This window comes from Strigops habroptila, chromosome 4 (genome assembly GCF_004027225.2).
Source record: "Strigops habroptila isolate Jane chromosome 4, bStrHab1.2.pri, whole genome shotgun sequence".
In the NCBI taxonomy this organism is placed as follows: Eukaryota; Metazoa; Chordata; class Aves; order Psittaciformes; family Psittacidae; genus Strigops; species Strigops habroptila.
Genome location: NC_046358.1, coordinates 81,045,448 through 81,062,355, shown reverse-complemented (window position 1 = coordinate 81,062,355; position 16,908 = coordinate 81,045,448). Strand labels below are relative to the sequence as shown.

General features: G+C 43.5%; 1 protein-coding gene across 9 annotated transcripts in view; it reads left to right on the top strand.

The window, feature by feature from the left end:
• MAD1L1 (mitotic arrest deficient 1 like 1) overlaps positions 1 to 16,908 on the top strand; it is a 366,422-nt gene that overhangs the window by 197,468 nt on the left and 152,046 nt on the right. For all 9 annotated transcript variants that reach the window (XM_030484959.1, XM_030484958.1, XM_030484963.1 and 6 more), the window contains 2 exons: positions 2,654 to 2,742; positions 11,695 to 11,785. In XM_030484959.1, the coding sequence (XP_030340819.1) occupies positions 2,654 to 2,742; positions 11,695 to 11,785 (180 nt within the window). The remainder of the gene's footprint in view (positions 1 to 2,653; positions 2,743 to 11,694; positions 11,786 to 16,908) is intronic.

Here is a 16,908-nt window from a genome sequence, read left to right as displayed (position 1 = left end):
ATTCCTTATTTTTTGCTCTTTTTTGCTCTTCTCTTAATTCTTGTTTCATGAAAGACCCTGGAAGAGACATAAATAACATTTTTAGTACCTTCTCTGAGATTGGCAGTGAGGGATGTTTCCCTCACTGAAACTAGCAGTTAAAGGAAGCAGCATATTAATGAAATATTTAATACCTTCATAGTTTTACTTACTATTTTATTTTCCGTAAGCAATTAATGAAGTTTTAATGACAATAATTTGCTGTGGCCCAAAGTGGTGCGTTGGCCTGAACTCGAAACTCTCCAGTAGTTGTAATCCTAGGTCTGGGAAGCAGGTCCATGTCAGCATGTAACTGCTTAAGCCAGTTTCATTTGTAAAGATCTCGCTGTGCTCTCCTCTCCCTTCTCACCTCAGGCACATCAGCTTTTCAGTCCAGGTAGTTTTGCTGCTTGAAAACTGGAAGGGCACAGAAATGACATAAAATACCCTTACAGTCCCTGTGTCCTTCCCTCCTCATTCTCCTGCAACAGCTCATTCTTGAAACCCAGGAGAATCTCATCACAACACTACTGAGCATACCTGGCACTGATTTGTCACCACTGGATATCAGGCGAGACCTGTGCTGATGTTTGTCACGGCAGCACTCACTTGAGCAGGCATTCGTTCCCTCTCCTGTCTCCTTTTCCCATTACACACTCCATTTTTAACTCTCTATGCAGCCATCACCAGAGACCCCAGATCACACCACCAGATTACTTGCCCATCTCCTCTGTCCCCCCTTTTCCTCTAAGAAGGTGGCTGTGATTTATCTCCTCATGTCGGTGAGCAGGTGGCACTTGGACTCAAGGCTGAGCCCGCTTAGCCAGTGATAAATAGCGCACTTACCAGCCCTTCCATCTTCAAATGCTGTCCACATGCAGTCCAGAAAAGCAGCACAAAACTCTTAATAGCAAACACATCCAGGCTTCAGCAGGCATGGGAAATGGGAGACAGAATGAGTGTTTTCCTGCTAGAAGTAGGTTGGAATTGAAGCCTGCTCCTGGTCCCGGTACCTTTTATTTACATTCCTGGAATTATCTGGCCCGCTTGCTTTATCCCCAGCCATCTGTGATGGGCTGAGCTGGGAGAGATAAGCTCAGTAATCAGAAAATTGAGGGAAGCATTTCTGGCTGTGATAATCTTATCAGGCAGCTAATATACATTAACATTTGTACAGCCTGATGGTGCAGGTGGGCCTTTGCTTATTTTTGCTTCCTGGATGCTTTTTGACAGGCAGGAGGAGAATGCAGGGCTTCAGGGTGCCAGGGGGAAATTTAGCTAAAACCTCTTTTCTGCCCTCTCTCTTCTGCTCTGTCCCTAAGGTATCAGAAAGGGGAGGGAGAATAATCCAACCATCCCTTTCCTGCCCTTTCCTGCTAAGAGCGCTGCCATGCTCTGCCTGTCTGTTCTGCTAAGCATGGAAAGGCGAAGAGGCAGTATGTCAAAATCTCAGTTCTGGCTGAGCAGGATGACTGCACGTGTCAATATGCTCCTTTTCCATGTAAAACTGGGCAGTTTCTGCCAGCTCTCTGTCTCTGCAAGAAATTTGCCATAGCAGTGTGATTTTGCTGCCCAACTCTAATCCGTGCTGTGGATTGGAATGGTGTATTAATGGATTATTTCCCTGATGCTGAGCTCCGAGCTCTCTGTGGTCACAAGTTTTGCATCTGTAATTGCTTATTGCTTTCCTCCTGAGTGAAAAATATAGTTTCTGTCAATAGATTTATTAGGGGAATTAGTTGCCAGGTGCTAGAAGACAGATGACAAAAGGAAATCCAGAATCTCAAGGATGAGTGTAAGGAGGTCTAAGCTGGGAGAAGGTGCTGGAACAGAAGTTTGAGTATCCTCTGGGTAGTTCATCTCTGCTTACACTTCATAATAACTCGTTTTCTGAGGGGCTTAGAAACAAGTAACATATGTAGTTTATCAATCCACGCATTGTCTTGATAGCTGGATTAGGGATACAGATTCCCGTAAGTCAGGGAGCCTGGGAATGGCAGAGTCTGGGTAAGAGTTTTCATGTCTGCAGAGTTTTGAAGTACTTTCTTGTGAGTTCCTTCCCAGACAAGGCCAGAGGCAGAAAGTATTCTTAATTGTTTGTTTGTTCCACAAGAGCTACCTGAGCAACCGGAGCTGGAAGTGTATATTGGAAAGCACTGGAAATATTCCCCAGCCTTTTTGGATTCAGTGTATGTGTTTCCAAGTTGTCTTGGACAAGACAGCATAATCCTGTGGTTCATTTCTTCTGGGGAGGAACTGAAACTAAATGAGGTTGAACTGTCAATACTGAATCTCAGGTAGCAGCAAGCCCCTAATACCACACAGATAATTCTCTGCATCCCATTATCCATGCGGGACAGGTGGGGGAAATATCTGGAAGAGAAGCAGGAGCTTTGCTTAGAAACAATCAGTTTCAGTGCCTAATCTGCCTTGGAGAAGATGCTGGGAAAAGCAAAAGGGCAAGGAAGCAGGGTTAAGTGAGGTCTTGACATTCCACACATGGAGGGCTGTGCTTCACATCTGTATCCTGGGAAAGGTCTGATCTGTGCAGAATATGTTCTCCTCCTCCTCCCCTTGCTGTTTGTGTGTGCCTCTTATTAGTAGTGGAGAAACTAATGCCTTTTCTCTTCTGTAGCTGGAGGTGGAGATGAAGGTCCTGAAGTCTCAAGAGTGCACAGCAGAGCAAAGTACCGTCATTACCAGGGAGGAGATTGACACACTCAGGTAGGCAAAGCGAGGGGAAGCCTCAGAAGAGTCTGTGGTTTTCACTGGAGCTAATGAGAAGGGAAATAGCCCCAGGCACAGTTTCACTGTTTCACTGCTTGCTTTGGTTATTGCCATGTCATGGTAGAGCACCAGGTGCTACATGTCACAGTCAGAACATACTGTCCTTGCATCTCCAAAATAGGGTGTTTTTTTCCCAAGCACACTTCGTACTTTCCCGACAGCTTTTATGGACATGAGAAATCCATGAAGCATTAACAGAAAGCCTCCGCCCCTGATTTCTCCTGCATTTAGATACTTCGTAAGCTTTTCTATCTTCTGGGAGGCTGCAGGCTCTTTTCTTTCAATGTTTGGGGTCTCTTGCTCTCAGTTAATTCATAAGACTGGCTCCTGCATCACTATTCCCACTGTTGACTTTCTTTCTCATGGAAACAGCATTGCTGTTTGTTTCTTATTTTGACCAAATCTCAACTGTAAATACAGGATCCGTTGGCATGCGTGTGAAGAGACTTTTGTAATACTGATGTGCATGTAGCACTGGAGATAAAAGAGGGATGTTTCCCCTTGTGCATTGCTGTAGCTGGCAGAGGGGTACCTGTTGTGATTCAGTGAAAGAGAAGTTACAAAACAGCATTTCAGCAGAGGATACATGAGCATTTACAAAAGCTACAGTGAAGCTAGACAACCTTCCCATGTATTTATTAAAGCAGTTGCAGCTTCCATTCCAAAGCAGGTGACACAATAAATACTGAGCACAGAAAAGTTCATCTGTTTCTGAATGTTTAATAAAGTTCCTTTTATTTAAGTTGAGCAAATCAGATCTTGACAGGTTGAGTTTTTTATTCTCAGCTGATGTAAGACTTTGGCTGGAGTTTCACTTCTTAATTCTTTTGTATTTTCAGCTCCTTCACTATAAAGCTTTACTGCCTCATAGGGCTGAAAGCAAGAGTTTGCAGCAAGCAGAATCTTACAGAAGGCAGAAATTACCAGCCTGTACATTATGACTTTGCTCCTGTGCTTTGCCTCTGGAGCTTGTTTTATGGCTTAGAAAGTCCAGTTCCGTAGCAGAGGGGAGATGTTTGATAATAACACATGTTCAGCTAAGCTATTCCCATACGTTTTAGGGCTGTACACCTCATCTTCGTGACTCCTGTAGTTTCCTTCAAGGTGGTCTAATAGTTCTGGAGACCCAGGGCATACATCTCCCTCTCTTATTCTATCATACGTTTGAGTTCTGGTAAAGGATAGTATGCTGTGGCTTCCCTTTTTCAGGGAGATAAACCTATCTCCATCTGCTTTTGGGGATGTTCATTTGACCTGAGCTCATTCAGGTCTTCCCTTTGCTAAGGCACACTAGACCCTCTGAAACCTGATGCTTATACTGCTGCAGAAGCATTCAGCACTTCCTCAGCAACATTAAACCCGTCACTCCTGATTAATGCTGTGTCTCCGTATCAGTAAAGCCAGCATCCTGTTTGCTGTCTTCTGGGAGCTGAAGGTTTTCAGAGTATTTCTCCTGTACCTCTCTCCCTCCCTCCCTGGGTTGGTCTGCAGCACCCTTTCATGTAGGAAGCGTTGAGTCTCTTTTATTTTCACCTCCAAGACTCATTATTTGGTGTTTATCTCCACTGAACAGCACTTGCCATCTATTAACTGAGCAGCTCCAGGGACAGCGTGTGGAGGGAGAAACAGCTGGATTGCCACATAGTCCAGGACCACTCTGCATTGTGGAAGTCTCTTGACAGTGGGGATAGAGATGTCTGGCTTTGCCCTGAATTAAAATGTGTTTCCTGGGCAGGGGGAAGTGGAGCTCCCAAGTATCTCCTTGTTATGGGATTGTGGTGTTTGGTTCTGCTCAAAGGTAGCCCTAAACTCCCTTAGATAATATTTTTCTCTCTTCATTTTCAAAGAATTTCTTTGACTACTAATCTCCTCCTTTCATGAAATCATGTCAAACCTTTCACACAAAAAGCCATTGATGGTGCAAAGCTACATTCCAGTGATGAGCTGTGCACTGAAAGCTCTTTCAGCAAAGAGGTTAAGCTGCTGCAGTTGTTTCATGGTGATAGTTTGCTTTTCTTCTCTTCCTCATTTCAGTACCATGCTCCTGAGGATGGTGCTGAATGGGGATGCACAGGGGCCACAGTCCCAGGATCTAATTCCAGGCTGTTTTTTCTGTCACTTTTTACTAACCATTTTCTGTTGTTATGGCTGATTTAAATATTTGTCCCGGGCCCTGATGCTAGTCGTTTAGCTGCAAAGCTGTTCCAAAAGCATGGATTTCTTTGGTTTTAATCACCCTTTTCATTGCTCAGCTCTAACAATAAATGACTTGGTGCAAAGTGTTCTCTTTCTGCTGGAGAACTGGTAAACCAGTCCCTGCTCCTTTTCCCTTACTGTTTGCTACTATTACTGCTTCTTGTCATTTTAGACTCTCAAGAATTCCATTCAGCTTTGCAGAATCAACTGCCTAAAGATATTTTTCTTAGGCTTCTGAACTTCAGCAGTCAGAGGCTATGGTTGAGTCTTATTGTGTGTTTTCTGGCATTTTCTGTGTGTTGGACAAAAAAACCAGGGCCAAGTTCTTTCTTTACAGAAGAGGCTCCTTCTCAAAGGAGCACGAGATAAATCACTATCTTCCCTCAGGCTTTCGGGCGTCAGGAATAATGTGCTGTGGTCCACACCAGCAGACTCCTTGGGGCTCAGCTGGATGTGTCCTGTCCATATAGCAGAGGCGGATTGGGAAGCTGTGATGAAAGAACAGAAGGGGTTTGGAGGAGAATAGAGATTAGTATGGAAAGGGATTAGGTCTTTTATGCTCGTTCTGCTGTGTCTTTGTGGGCTTCAGTGGGACTGGCTTACTCAATTTTACATAGCTGCTAAGGAGGAATGAGCAACACAAGCTCTAGTATTACTCCTTCCTTTACAGACCACTGCCAGGAATTAATTCTGGCAGAAAGCAGGGAAGAATGCAACTTTCAAATTGGGAAGTGGGAAAAGAAATGCCACAGCTTATGAGGGAGTTATTTCCATTTCTGTAGCTTATTGTGGTCTTCGAAATCCCATTAACCTCCAGTAGGATGCTTTTGCTGTTCCGGACTCAGCCCAGCCTCTCCAGTTGGCTCCTGTCATGAGGGAATATGAAAAAGAGAGGAAAACCAGCAGAAGCCAGCGAGGGGATTCAGCAGAGCAGGAATGGTCTGGGAGCCTCCAGGCATTTGCACATACACCCCTTGGGCTAGAAGCTAACTTCTGAAAACAAAAGCAGGAGAGACATAAAGGTGGAAAAAAATCCATATTAATCCTTTGAATTTGTATTCACCTCCTGTGAGTGAATGAGAGCTTTTAAAAACACATCTTTTGTCTCATTTTTCTTTAGTATGGAAAGTAAATTTTCAGTGAGAGACTTGAAAGACTTTATCAGTTTTTCCTCCTCCTCTTGAGAACAAAGTGCTCTTTCGTCAGACCTTTTATAGCTTTAAATGTGAAACTCTCTCCCCAGCATCATGGTTTCTGAAGAGACAATAAAAGCTGGTGCTAATGCTGTCATTTCTCACACTTCTTGCTGCTCCCTCAGAAATCACATTTGTTTATATTCTGCAGATCTTAAGAAGAGAAGAAGTGGTTGAACTGTTGAGTTCATGCACTGTGGGGTAGAGCAAAGCAGAGAGCATTTAGGCATTAGCACCTTTTAGAGGGAAGGTGATAACTGTGCAGTAACTCCTATTTCAGAACCTATAAATAAAAGTAATATATTTAAGAGGAACTTCACTAAAGACTTAAGTGACAAGAGCTGAAGGACCTTTTCAGCTGGAACAAATCTGAACTTCTTCTTTCTGCTGTCAGACTGCAACCCCAGTAAATCCTAAATGTTTTCTGTGGATTTAGTGACTAGGGAGAGTTACAGTAATTCAAAAGAAATTCATGTCCTTGCCAATGCCCATTAGTCACACTTGCTGGAATTCTGTCTGCTCTGCTCCTAACACCATCTCAATGCCATCTGGATCCCTTAATAGCGTCTTCCCAACACATACATTTTCTGCTCCATTCACTAGTTTCCTGTTCACCAATAGCTTTTTCCACATGGCCGTGTCCTCTTTGCAGATGCGGCCTCTGTGAGACATGTCGTCATGGGTGATATCCACACTGCTCTACAGACGACCACAGAACACACATCTGAGAACATTAAAACCCAATAAAAGATAATAAAAGGAAGTCATGGCAGGGAATTGTCACTGATTAACTGCACCGAATAGCTCTGGACTGAGAGAGATTTTGGGATAGTGCCTAGTTGCTGTTGAAATCAGATTCCCTCCTTCCTTTCTAAAGTAGGAGCAGCCTTTCTGTCGAGCAGCCCTTGCTCGCCATCTAAATGCTTTTTAGATAGGCTAAACATACACAGTGGGATGTCTCCTGATTCTCGCCAAGTGTCATTTCAGAAGACCTGAGGCTGTAGGGTTTTTTTCTCTTGTTCCCTCTTCTAATTTGGGATAGTGACGCATCCAATGGAGGCAATCTAAAGCTCAGTTTGTAAAGTGGGAAGATCCACAGGTCTGAGCAAACACCAGTGAATCTGTGTTCTTGCACTAGATTTGGTCTTGTGAAAGGCCATGGAGGTGGCTTGAATTTGTGTGGTGCTTGTGGCGCCTTCAACTCTGGTTAAGCTGGCTGCATCTGATGCAGGAAAAGTCTTCCTGAAATGCAAAGAGATCTTTGCCAGAGTTTAAATATTTTCATGTTTTCCGACCCCTGTATGGAGAAGTTGGTAAATTTTCCAGAAATTAACCCAGATTATTTTTCCTTGTATGACAACCCTTAAGAATGGTGTCAGTATTTCAGAAAGTTTCTTCCTGCTTTTGAAATGGGTACCAGCATCAATTCTGCACCAAATGTTAAGTTGGTGGATCATAGAATCATGGATTGTGTTGGGTTGGAAGGGCCATTAAAGCTCACCCAGCTCCAGCCCCCTGCCACGGGCAGGGACACCTTCCACTAGAGCAGGTTGCTCCAAGCCCCTGTGTCCAACCCGGCCTTGAACACTGCCGGGGATGGGGCAGCCACAGCTTCTCTGGGCACCCTGTGCCAGCACCTCAGCACCCTCACAGGGAAGAACTGCTTCCTTATATCTGTACCCAAATGTTTCTGTACTTGGCTCTTTGTGGTTCTCACGTGCATTTATCTGGGATTGTTGTCCCTACCTGAAAGCAACTCCCATATGTCACAAGTCGAGGCATGCAAATTGGTGATAAAATAGCATCACGCATCTTGTGCGGATGTCCGTGGACAGAGAGAGCATGAGGTGCATGCAGACTGCAGCTGTCTTTGTGGATGCTGGTGCATCGAAAGCAGTGCACAGTTGGCTTTGTACCTGAATTTATGTAAATGAAAAGATCCAAGTGCCAAGCAAGTAAATATTTTTCAATATTTGACTACTGTATCTTAACCACCAGCTGCAAATGCTTTGCTGCGTTTATATATAGATAGGATTTCCCTTGCTTCCCTCTCTTTGCCACTGGGAAGAGTTCCCCAGGGCTGGAAAGCAAAGCTGGAGTAGCACAAACTGTTTGCTAATGGTTCTTAATGCTTTCCCACTGGAGATCCAGGACACTTAACAGTTTTAAAAATAGAAGAGTGAGAAGTAGTGAAGGCACTAGTCCATCCCAAAAACCTCTCTGGTACTGAGATGCTACAGCACTGTTCCTGGTCCTCAGCATGGAGCAAGCAGCAAGTTGTGCCTCTGAAGGTGAGCAGAGCCGAGGCAGCGTGGAGGGGAGCTCCCTGTGCCTCGGTGGGCTGATATTCCCTTGCACACAGCCTCTGGAAAGGAGGATACCGATTTCTGCATCTTAAAATAACAGGTGAAACAGCACAAGAATATAGTGACTTAAACCCACCCTTGTTACAGCTCACTCGTGTCTTAGATCTTTGTGAAGTGTCTTCTGGAGACTGTTACGAATGGTTTTCAAAATGCATCTTAAGAGGTTTGAGCTTAAACCTCCACATGGCGAGGAGTCCTGCAGGCAGATAGCGGCAACATCACAGCTTACTTGGGAGGTCAGATGGCGAGGAATTTGTTCTACATTAAAATTCAGCATGTCAAGTATGAAGAAAGTCCTGATGAGAGTCCTGCGTCTGGCTCTGACCTTTCGGTAGCTGCTGCGCTATTGTTCCTCAGAGAAAAATGTTGCTCTTCTTGTGGCCTGTTCTGCAACGCATTTAGAAACACGCTGTTAAAAGCATTCATTCCATTCTGAATTTCCATTTCTTCCGACCTTTCCAGTCTCCTGCTTCTCCAGCACCCTCCATCCCCGCTAGCTTTCTGTGTCTCTTCTGGAAATTATTGATGATCTTTTTCAATGGCCTGGACAATGCTAAAAGCTGCTCCTCGGCATTTTGGAAGCTGCCAAGAGTGAAAAAAGCTGATACTTCATAATATCTGAAAATTACCAGTAGGGGTCGGGCTTACGAATCATTTAAGCAATTCAAGCTGCGTATTTCTAAAGGAGATATTTCCGTGCTGAATGTGCTGTGCATCAACCAGTTTCTATGGAAAAGTTTGGAACTTTTGCCCGTTGAAGAGGAGACACCCTCTTCATTGTAGCTGAAATTTCTGTTGCGGGATGTTGGCAGATGGGTGCTGGGATTTTCAGCTGAATTTAGATCATTTACAAGTCAGGATTACCAAACATGATGGTTAGTTTTTAAATGATATTCTGGAAAAGGAATCTAAGCGAATTCAATGCAAAGATCAGTGTTAATCTGCATTAGTTGCACAGCTGAGATGTGAAAGGTGAGGTTCTTGAAGCAGCAGAAGTCCCCTGTACTTAAATGCAAACAGAAATGTTATATTGAATGTTCTGTGATAGTATCTCCCACCAAACAAGTTTGATAGAGTTCTCTGAAGGATTCAGCAATCCTTTGGCTAAGGCTGATATGGTCGATAGAATATATTTGACCTTTCAAAAAGCGGTGAGCCAAAGGTCACAAAGAAACTTTACTCTATGGAATACGAAAGAAGGTTCTTTGTTGGATTAATAACAAGCCCGTCCTGGGTTCAGCAGTAGCAGTCATTTTTCTCCTTCTTAGTAGCTGGTGCAGTGCTGTGTTTTTGACTTTAGTCTGGGAACAACGCTGATAACACCGATGTTTTCAGTTGTTGCTAAGTAATATTATTCCGACCAAGGATTTTCTCAGTCTCATGCTTTGCCAGTGAGGAGGGGCACAAGAAGCCAGGAGGAAGCAGAGCCAGGACACCTGACCCAAACTAGCCAAAGGAGTATTCCATACCACAGCGCGTCATGCCCCGTATAGAAACGGGGGAGTTACCCGGAAGGCCCAGATCACTGCTCGGGTTGGGCTGGGTATCGGTCGGCGGGTGGTGAGCAATTGTATCCTCTCCCCTTGTTATTTCCCTTATTGTTATTATTATTCGTGGTAGCAGCAGTGGTTTTGTGTTATACCTTAGTTACTGGACTGCTCTTATCTCAACCCGTGGGAGTTACATTCTTTTGATTCTCGTCCTCATCCCTCCAGGAGCGGGGGGAGGAAAAAGGAGGGGAGTGAGTGAGCGGCTGCGTGGTTCCGAGTTACCTCCTGGGCTTAAACAACGACACAGCCACAGGGGGCTGGTTGTCCCGGTGTGCTGTCTGCAGGGATGGCTGGTGGTGGATGACCATCTGAATAAAGCAAAACTGCTTTGCCGGAAGGCTCTCCTAACTTCTAGTGCCTTGTCTCCAGGATTTCCTGAGCCAGAGATAACATAATGTCTTTTTATTCTCTGAAGCTTCGTGTATTTTTCTTCCATTAATTTGCTTATGTAGTGTGAAGTTAAAAGATAGGAAATCAAAGAATAAATGTTGTTTTCACAATACGGAGGGGTTCCCACTGTTGCTAGAATGGTTTTTATTGGGAACTTGTCCGACACAAATTGGAATTTGTCAGTAGTGAGATGACAGAATTTGAGATAATATGAAATTATTCAGCTTATCAGACTGCTCAGGGCTTCAGAAGAACTTTATGATTCGACTCGAGATGGGAAATGAAGTTGTATGTCAATAATTGCAAAACCCATGCACGTAAGAGAAAATATCTTTACTTTTTCCTCCCTCAATAGTGAGCTCCAAATGAGCTGTTATTACTCAAGAAGGAGATCTTGCTTTATTGTGAACAGGTTTCTAAAAATACCAGGTAAGTGCTCTGTAGTTAAAAAGACAAATAGAATACCAAGGCATTATTAGAAAAGGAGACAAGGACAAAACAGAAAGCCTCATTATACACTGAATGCGTCTGAGGGCTGTTTGGAGCTCTAGCTTTTCTCATAGCAAGAACGTCTGTGTAAAACCTGAAGAAGAACAAGGAAGGGCAATAAAGATGAGGAGAAATGCAGAAAATCCTTGATACGAGGAAAGACTAAATTGAGATTCTTCAGGAAATAACAGAGGAGGCCTGTAAAAGGGTATGGAGAGGGGAGGATGGTACTTTCCATAGCAGAACTAAGAGGCACTCAGTGAAATAATCACATGTGAAGTATAAACCAAAATGAACTAATATTTCATGCAGCACATAATTAAATTGTGGAACTTACTGCCAAGGAGCGTTGTGAAGGCCAAAAGTATAAATCAGATCAAAAAGAGATTTGATGCACTCATGGAGATTTTCGCTGTTGGTGGTTATTAAACATGATGGTCTAGGCTCAGTCTGTGGTTCGGGAAGTATCCAAGTTGGATTTGCTTTATATTCAAGTTGTATATTTTTAATATCCTTTTACAAATTGTATTTTCTTCATACAGATTTGCATCTTTTAATCATATGTTTTAACTGCCTCGGTCGTGTAGCTTAGTAGTGCTAGATATAGGAATAATCTGATATTGCTTGTGATTTCATGCTTTGCTTGATGGTTTGTGGTGGGATTGTGCAGGGACGCGGCGTCACTAACTTTCCCCTCTTCTCTAGGCAGAAAATTGAGGAGCTGGAAGCTGAACGCAGCAAGCTGGAAGAGCAGAACAGATCTCTGGAAATGAAACTGGAGAAGCTAACTGTGCAGGTAGGAAACGTGGAGGTCCAGAGCAGCTGGAGAGCCTGACATGGTCCATTCACTGTAGCTGTTCTAACAAATGTACCAGAAAGCTCACAGCACATGGCTGCACTTCCCTCAGTCTGGGCAAGCAACTTTCTGGAAGCCTGTGCAAACTGCACCAACACATCTGTGTCTCTGACCGTGGTTTCGGAGTGTTTCGATGTCAGTCACACAAGCGCAGTTATCTTTTTCAATGCCCTTGCCTAGAACCTCTTCTTGGAGCCTTAAAAGCTTCCATTTTAAGTAACTCCACTCCTGTAAGTTGTGTGTGTGCAAGTTCATTCGTGCCAAAGCAGGAGTGTAGACAGGGCTTAACAGCATGGAGCTGGTACAAAAATCCGAGCTCTATTTGTACCAAAGACTCCACTGCTGCTATCAGTAATAAAGACAGAGACCACCAGTCCTTGCCCTCATTAAGCAGCAGTTTTCCAAGCCAGGAAGCATCAGTGCTGTTGAGAGGCTAACGTGGCACATCTCCAGACCACAGCCATGGAGAGCAGAGGATGTGGAGTCAGAAGGACAAAAGGCTTTGTTTCTTTTGCTGTGCTACTGTGTGTGTTTTACCTTTACCAGAGGTAATGCTGTCTTACATGGCTGAAGGTCTGCAGCTTTTCACTCTGGATAGATCTGTGAAGTCTCACCCTCCTTGAAGGAGGGCAAGGGCACCTGCAGCAGTTGAATGGACTGTCTGTTCAGCTTGCTCACATTCAGGGAACAGCTTTCCTGTGCAGAACAGAGGCATGGGAATTGTTTCAAGCTTTTATAGTGTTTCTTGCTTGAAAGGTGCTGGAGCAAACAAGAACCTGAGCCTGTTTGTTTAATCAAAGCCCATCCTGCTATGAACAGTGTTATCTCTCCCTTCTGTTCTCTCTGATACGCTGAACAATTTGGCATTGTAGCATTTCATTCTCTTAATTTTTCTTTCTCCCTTTATTTTTTTTTTCCCCCATTTTTGTGTAAATTGCTTCATGGTGGAAAACCTGCAGGTTTGAAATTCCCCACATTGCAGGCAGAGCATTGATTTTATCTTGACACCTATTAGAGGCGAATCAAATCTTTTTTCTCCCTTTTTTTTTTTTATTACCAATTCCTAGAGCCAGGGGAAGTGACAGCTTTGATAAAGCAGAGAGCTAAGAGCTGCTGAGCATCTCTGCTGAGCCATGCTTAGTGTGAAACCTGTCACCCGGCTCCTTTAATTGGGTTTCAGTCATCGGATGAGGAGGGAGGCTTTGGGCTGGTGTTTTGATGCTTAGGTCTCCAATAAACACAACAGCAGCTTTGGCCTCAGAGCACATTACAACTCACTCTGGTCACATTTCATTTGCCCACGTTGTCTTACCATGGCTGCTGGCTTTCCCAGAAGGCCTGACCAGAGGAATTCTCTGGTTTCTTTGTGCTGTCTCGAGGTGCTCTGCTTTGTTTGTTCATCCTGCTCTTGAGATGCCAAAACACTCAAGCTTTTCAAATGGCACATTCGAAGAGGGAAGGTCTGAAGTCTTCAGTGTAGTCTTGCAAATTGTCTGCCTTCGGGTAGAGGAGATCATCATCAGCTACCGTTTGGATAGCTGAGCTTTCATGATATAAAACAGTAATGCGGTGACAGGAACAAGATGGACCTTCATTTTGTGCTAAAGCTACTATACAGTAACAGTTGTACTGGTCGCCAAAGAGGCTTGGAAAGCTCCTCACAGGTTCCCCATGACCTGTCTCACTAATGGTGCTCCCTATTTAAATGCAGTACTGTGCAGGTCAGGGCTTTGTGGAGGGAGTGAGGAAAGACCTGCAGATAGAGCAGAGTGAAAATTATATTGGAAGGAGGAGGTAACGTGTAGGTATGGAAGCAGAGAAGAAAGGTGGTCATCTGGCTTAGCAGGTCTAGGAAGGAAATCTGCGAGTCCCCCAAAGGCTGGTTAGGGAGCTGAATTAAAGTAACCATGCTCTTACATCTGCTTTGCCAAGGCCAAGGACATGGCTTTAATTCTTTATTTAACAGGAGGTAGCTCCCCCCTTCCTTAGCTTCTCACTTTGCTTGTGTCTTGGAGGACTGGATGCCACAAGCAGCTTCTCCAAAAGCGGAGGAGTAGAGAGGAAAGTATAAATATAGGAACACGTAAGCTCAACACTAAAATGTAAGTATTGATCAGTGTGTGGCCACTGGAATGGTCGAGATTTCAGAACTCCTTAGGGAGGGAAACATCAGCCTTCCAATTTTTTTATTCACCTTGAGAATCAAATATCATGACAGGCCAAGCTTAGAATGACTTTCATAAACACTTCGGAAGAAGGTTCCTTGCAGTGAGAACACACTAAATTAAGGAAAAGCTTCAAAATTCACCTTTTCTATCAGTGCTGAGCAAATACACTGAAAATATTATTGTACACTCAGATAAGGTCACTGAAACGTTGCTAGTTTGACATGTTATTTATTCCCATCTCTGAAACAAATCACTGGGAAGTGATGGGTTAAACTAATGTCACTTTATCACCAAGGGAAGAAAAAGCAAGACAAAGTTTATATACAGAAAGCAAGAAAATTCTGCTGAACAGAAAGAGTATTGAAATTACAAACCTGGGTAAAGCATGGCATCAAATCAAATACAGATATAAGAAAAAGTAAGGGGTGACATTAAACAAGGCAGGATGAGGGTGATGTCTGACAAATCTTCATCTGCAGTTCCTTCTATTTGAGAATAAAACCTCTGGCTTTCTGGACTTGTATCTACTACATGAAAGATACCTAGAAGGGGTGAATCAGGAAGAGGAAGAGGCAGGTAGAAGTAAAGCTTTGACTGCTTTACACTGGACTGAAGTCTGTGGAGTTCACAAAGTTGAGTGTGGTGAATGAAATTGGAGGAAATACAGCTAATATTTGATTATTAAACCTCCGTGTTTGACTGTGTTGATGTGTGGAAAGGAGTAAAGTTTCAACTTCGCCTCTTCTCTCATCCTTTTGTATCCGGGTATTGGCACATGAATGTTGCTTGTTCCTGCTGCTATCGCTGATGGACAGGCCGGAGTGCAAGTGAGCATGTGGAAAGGTACTTTGGTGTTAGGTGTGTGATTCACACTCCTTGAGCTGAGTATTAGCAGATAGATAAAGAAACCGAGATGCTGATAGCTATCCACAACAGTGTGTGTAACATCTGACATCTCTTTGTATTCTCCACTTGTGTGGGGACAGCTTGAGTTATGGCTTAAGGCACTTTCCATGTCCACACACCCCTTCTTCCATAAACCCCTTGGCTCTTGACACCTAGCTGCAGGCTGCATTGATTTTCCTTCACTGGTATAAAGATCTTAGCATGGATATTACTCACTGGTCAGGTCTTTACCGCTAATAAAAACCTCAGATTACAAAACCACAAGAAATGTTGGAACTTTTAGATAAATAGAGAAATGACACCCTACTGAGGGTGCCTTCCCCATTGCACAGGATTTGAACTGTGGCTCAGGAGAGGGTTTCAAATAATATGTGAAAAGAGTGGTTTTAACCAGACAATTTTATCTCCTCTCTTCTACCGTTCTTTCCATGAAGCAAAAAAGGCTGTTAGTGGTTGGCCTTGGGTGGGCAGGCTTGCTGAGACTTCAGTGAAGGGTTTGGTTTGGTTAGTTAGCTGAAATGATGTGGCCTATCTTCCAGAGCTGCTGGTGGAAAAGTGCAACTCAATGCCAGGAACAAGAGACTGATCAAATCAGTGCTTTTTAGATAAAGTGGGAGGAAAGACTTGTGAGGAGTGTTCAATTAGCATTTCTTACTGCTAGAAGCCTTGTGTTTACAGGCAACCAAGCGGATGTGAAGTGTTCCTTATGCAAATCCTACTCTCCTGCTTTTCCTGCTCTCCTCTACTCTTCGAGCTGAAGGAGGAAAGATTCTTCAAGTTTGGCTGCTTCAAGGAAGATTGATTAAAATCAGCTGCAGTTTGGCTTAATTGGCTCCATATGCTTGGAGAGGGAGCAGGACTAGTTAGAAGTCCTCGTGATTAGTTCACAGCTGGTTGGTGAGGAAAATGAAACTCCAGTTGGAGTTCAGAGAAGTGGATCTGTGCAGATAAAAGGCAGGGAGATGTGGTTGGGCTTGAAAATCACCTCTAGTCCCATAGCCAAGCTAGCTGCCTGAACACTTTGAGTGTGCGCATGGGTATTTATGAGGCTAAATGAGAGGAGCCTTTATTTTCTTGCTTGTTGCTGAGTAAAAGGAATGACCTCTGGATGCTGGCAGTGAAGGAAACCTGAACAGGGACTCAAAAAGCAAGGAGGGGGTCTCAGGGACGAGGTGAAACACTACAAGGGTAGTTTGGCAATGTGAAAGGTTCATGGTTTGGTACAAACTCTGAACTGAACAAGTGCGATGCCCCTGCAGTAGTAACTAGTTGCGTTTAGCATTTCTGATGGTCAGGAATAACACAGCAGCACTCATAAAAACGCAATATTATTCATAGATATTGAAATAATTGAACTTTGCCTTTTATCTCAAAGAGCTTGGAAAGAGTTGGTTACATATGTAGTATGGGGACAGTCATCAGAAAACTCCCCAGCCAGAAGCTGGTATTTATGCTAAATTTTGCTGTCAGAGTAGAAGGGACTGAATTCCCTATTACACTGAATTTCCCATTACAGTGTCCACAAGGGAACTGCCTAAGAAAAACATACTCCACAAAATGTTTGGGGGTATTTTTTCCTGCTGGCATGACTTTATTAATGTGTTTTGAGGTATTCATTAATGCATGTGTAGTAGGTCCTTTCTGAATGTCTAACTTCGCTATTATTATCGACCATTTTACATCTTAAGATATTAATCTGGTTAATTAAACGTTAGTTTCTTCCAGGCTTTAAATTGATTATTTTTGCACAAATTAAAGCATAAACCACTTGTCCACTTCAGTGGTAGCTGTGTTGAGCTGTAATGATCTGAAGATAAGAAATAAGCACATTCTGCAAGCAGAAATTACTTTATTTCTTAGTAAGAGGAGCTGACATAATTGGTAAAATTAGATACGATAGAGTGGGTGTCTGAAGATTTGGCCTATTTGTGTGCTTCAGGTTATTTTAATTGGCCTACCTAAGCTAGCATGGAGTTGTGGTTGGTCCCA